Here is a 4,541-nt window from a genome sequence, read left to right as displayed (position 1 = left end):
GCACTGTTCATCTGCCTTCCTCCCTCCCTCCCTTTCCCCCTTCCCCGCTTCCCCTTCCCTTTTCTTTCTTTCTGACAGAGTCCCACTTGTCACCCTGGCTGGAGTGCAGTTACATAATGTCAGCTCACCGCAACCTCCGCCTCTCAGGTTCAAACAATTCTCCCACCTCAGCCTCCCGAGTAGCTGGGACTACAGGAACACGCCACCATTTTAATATTTTTTACAGGCGAATTTTTGTATTTTTAGCAGAGGTAGGGTTTCACTATGTGGGCCAGGCTGATCTTGGACTCCTGACCTCAAGTGATCCACCTCCCTAGGCCTCCCAAAGTGCTGGGATTACAGGCATGAGCCACCGTGCCAAGCCCAGTCTTTCTTTAAATGTCACTTTCTCAGTGACACCCATTCTGACAACCCCGTTTAAAATTACTGCCCTGCATTCTGGTTCCTCCATTCTGGCTTTCTGTTCCCCAAACTCCCAGCCCTATGACATCTCTTCTAAAATACCATTTAATTCATCTAATTTACTTATTGATTTTATTTCATACTTTTAGTGAGAAAAATGGAAACTATTTGAGGGCGGGGGTTTGGTTAGTTTTATTCTTTAACATATCATCAGTATTTAAACCAGTACTTGACATTTCCCCCCCGCTATTGTTAGAGGGCAATAGGAAAGCAGTATGAGAATGAAGCAGTCTAGAGCATGCAATTGAGGGGGCTCTAGAGGAGAAGGAGAGATAGAAGGTAATGCAGAAATACGAGATAAAATCCCATAAGAAGCAGACATCGGTGTTGTCAAGATCATAGATAAATGAAGAAGCTTTTGGCAAAGCAGAGAACTCTCTTTCTTTGGCACCTGACGGAAGGAATTAAGGATGGCTGACGATGACATTGGAGGTGGAGGAGAAATAAATATGTTTGTTAATGCCTATCATATTCTGTTTTCTTGGTTGGTAGTCAGGTTTATCTGTTGAACTTTATCTGGAATACTTCTGGCTAGAGGAAGTGTTTGAAGGACGAGTTTGGTGACAGAGCACAGATATTGAGAGAGAGCGCCAGGGAGATGTGACCTATCTGTCATTCAGGAAGTTTGGCCCTGAAAGTTCCTAAAGACTTGCCGGCTTTCCCTGAGGTCCCAGCCTGGTAAAGAAATAGAAAGGATATATGGGTATGCTTGGTTGTGCTTGGCCTTCTCTCTGTGCCGTTCAGTATATGGGAAAGCCACATCCCGAAACCTGTTTGACTGCCCTGAAGGTATAGGTATTTTCCTCATAATATATTTCCTGGTTTGTCGTTTCAGAAACTTTTCAACTCATTTTCTATGATTTCTTGTGTTGACTTTGCTTGACTCATAGGGCTATCTTACTTTCCCTGTCTCTGTCCTGTGCAGAATTCTAGTCATTACTTTGTGAACCCCAAGGGATGCTCTAAATTCATTCTTTTTCTGCCTCCTCATCCCCTAGAATGTGATGCCTCTCTCGGCGGGATTATTCAAGAGTGAGCACAAGAACCCCGTGCCGCAGTGCCCCCCGCGCCTCCACGTGCAGTTCCTGTCACACGTGCTGTGGAGCAGAATGCCCAACCAGTTTTTGAAGGTAGATGTGTCTCGAATAAGTGAACGCCAAGGCTGGTTGGTGCAGTGTTTGGATCCTCTGCAGTTCATGTCTCTTCATATCCCTGAGGAAAACAGGTCAGCCCCATGAATCCGTGACATTCTGTTGGGACACTTGGGATTAGCCTGCGGCCCGGGGCTTCTGGTAGTGGTGCGGGGCGGGGGTGGTTCTAAAGAAACAAAATGAAATTTACGAAGGTCTCAAGTCTTTTGGCAATGGAGTAATTACTCTGCGTATTCCAAGTTTACGTTTATTTCTCAACCACTTTGTTACTGAAAAAAATTATTCTGCAGTTGAAGGTGCCACGTGATGGTTTCTTCATTCACTCTTGTGTTACTTACCAGACAACAGCAAATACAAATTCAGACAAGTGCAACTGTAATCCAACTCATGACTTAGTAGAGTACTGTAGTAGAGAATTGTGAGATATTAGAGATGGAATCACAGGAATCCTTTATGATTCCTATGTTCAACCTTTCATTTTATAGATGTGAAAGACTGATCCCAAGAGATATTAATGAAAGAAAATTGGGGAAATACTGTGAGTGCCTTGGAAACAAGTTTATATGCATTCTAGTATATGCAGTAATAATAGTAACATGAAGTATAATAAATACTCAAAGATAGCTTTGTTTATGATTTTCTGTTTTTCCATGTGATAGCCAATTAAATTGCAGAGATTTCATTTAAGAAGTACTTCTTATCAATAAGGAGCTAAGTTTCTAAGTTTTGGGCCAAGATTTCCCTCCCAAAATACCATTGAAATGTTCAGTCACAAACTGAGTAAAAACATGTTATGAAAGTAATGCACAATCGTATTTGTATGTTTTAAGTCTTTAATCTGAAAATAATTATTGAAGCCAGGTCCATTTTTATATCTTTAGATGTTCTTGGCATTTTTGATTTTAATATCTTTAAAATTTAACCTATGCTTTGGAAAACAGTTTGTCAGTTCCTCAAAAAATAAAATTATAGCATTACCATGTGATCTAGCATTTCTGCTACTCATATATATCCAAGAGAAATTAAAATATGTCAACACAAAAACTTGTACATGAATATTCATAGAAGCATTATGAATAATAGTAAAAAAAAAAAAGGAACCCCAAATGTACACCAACTTATGAATCAATAAACAAAATGTGATATATCTATATAATATTATTTGGCAGTAAAAATGATTGAAGTGCTGATACATGCTACAAAATGCAAGAACTTTGAAGACATTATGTTAAGTGAAAGAAACCAGTCACGAAAGCATATTAAGTGAAAGAATCCTACTAGTGTGGATTTTATTTAATTGGAAAGTCCATGATAGACAAATCTTTAGAAACAGAAAGTAGATTAGTGGTTACCTAGGGCTAGGAGCAGAAAAGGACTGCTAATGGGTACTAAATTCCTTTTGGGGTGATAAAAATGTTCTAAACTCAATTAACGATAATTATAGTTATCGTTATACAACTCCATGAATATACAAAAACTATTACATTATGTATTTTGAGTCAGTAAACTGTATAGCATGTAAATTACAGCTCATCAAAGATGTTTTAAAACAAAAGAAAAACAAAAAAATTAATCTGACTAGTTAATTATTTTTATGTATTAAATATGTCTTTACATATTTAATGTAATTAGATATCTTTCATAACGTACTCTTGAGATGGTTCAGTTTGATTTTAATTTTATTCTTTTTTGTGAGAAGAGTTTTATCATAATTTTTCATCTGATGATGTTTTTAAAGAAAATATTGAACAACCAAAACAAACATAACATTTGGGAAGGAATTCTTGTTTGTGAAGGAAAATGTTGTGTCTCTACTGAGCATGGAACTTTAACATTATAATTTAACATTTTGGCATGCTATCATTGAAAACCAACATAACACCTTGTTTCAGTAGTTTATAATTTATATTAATTGCCTATGATAGATGTATATGTATGTGAATGGATAATTTAAACTCCCACTAAAGTTCATAAAGGACTTAAGGGAGTTTTCCAAATCATATGCAACAGGAATGTATAAAAGTGTGTCACTGACATCAGGCCGTAGAAAAGATATGGATAGGAAAATAAAACTGAGGCTAAGAGCGACACACAGTCATTTATACCACACCGGTTGGTAGAGTCGAGGCCCACATTAATTTCATTCTTTCTAGCAGCCGCAGAAAAATATGGTGAGTTTCAAAATCCAAATTCCAAAAAAGGAAGTCTGAACTAGCGTGGGTGAGAAGAATCTGATGCCCCAATAACATGACGAATCATTAATATGTTAAAGTTTGCTATGGCGGTAGATGTATGTCAGTGTGTACTTTGTTTCTCCTTAACACATGTCACAGTTGATCATTTAATTTGCTCCATTTTGGTCAGCGGGGGTGGTTTACTCCCTCAATTGGATATAAGCTCCCTGGGGACAGGAATCATGTCCGTATTATTCACCATTGTATCATCAGTGCACAGTGCTAATACATAATAGGCACTCAGTGATATTTGATGAACAATTGAATGACGGTGACATATGAAAGCAATTTCTCCTCTAGAGACTTTTTTGTTGTTTGTTTATTTATTTATTGTTTTGAGGTGGAGTCTCGCCCTGTTGCCCAGGCTGGAGTGCAGTGGCGCAATCTCGGCTCACAGCAACAGATCCTTGATACAATGGAGGAGGAAGGAGGTGCTAGAAAAGTGTCAAATTCTATGTAGAAGAAAATCTGTAAAACATCTAGAAATGATTAAAAGTACTATGCAGCCGTTAAACATGTCATAGAAAATTAAAAGAAGACATAGGTTGGGTGTCCCAAATCCCAAAATCTGAAATTTGAAATGCTCCAAAATCTGAAACATTTTGAGCACCAACATAATGCTCAAAGGAAATGGAGTATTTCACATTTCAGACTTTCAGATTCAGGATGCTCAACCGGTAAGTATAATGCAAAC

General features: G+C 37.9%; 1 protein-coding gene across 1 annotated transcript in view; it reads left to right on the top strand.

The window, feature by feature from the left end:
• RYR2 (ryanodine receptor 2 (cardiac)) overlaps nucleotides 1-4,541 on the top strand; it is a 620,934-nt gene that overhangs the window by 365,656 nt on the left and 250,737 nt on the right. Inside the window, 1 exon segment of the mRNA XM_011976391.1 lies at nucleotides 1,461-1,687. Coding sequence (XP_011831781.1) covers nucleotides 1,461-1,687 — 227 coding nt within the window.

This window comes from Mandrillus leucophaeus, unplaced genomic scaffold, assembly GCF_000951045.1.
Source record: "Mandrillus leucophaeus isolate KB7577 unplaced genomic scaffold, Mleu.le_1.0 Scaffold165, whole genome shotgun sequence".
NCBI classification, from domain to species: Eukaryota; Metazoa; Chordata; class Mammalia; order Primates; family Cercopithecidae; genus Mandrillus; species Mandrillus leucophaeus.
The sequence above is the reverse complement of the archived record's forward strand: the minus strand, read 5'-3'. Positions and strand labels throughout refer to the sequence as shown.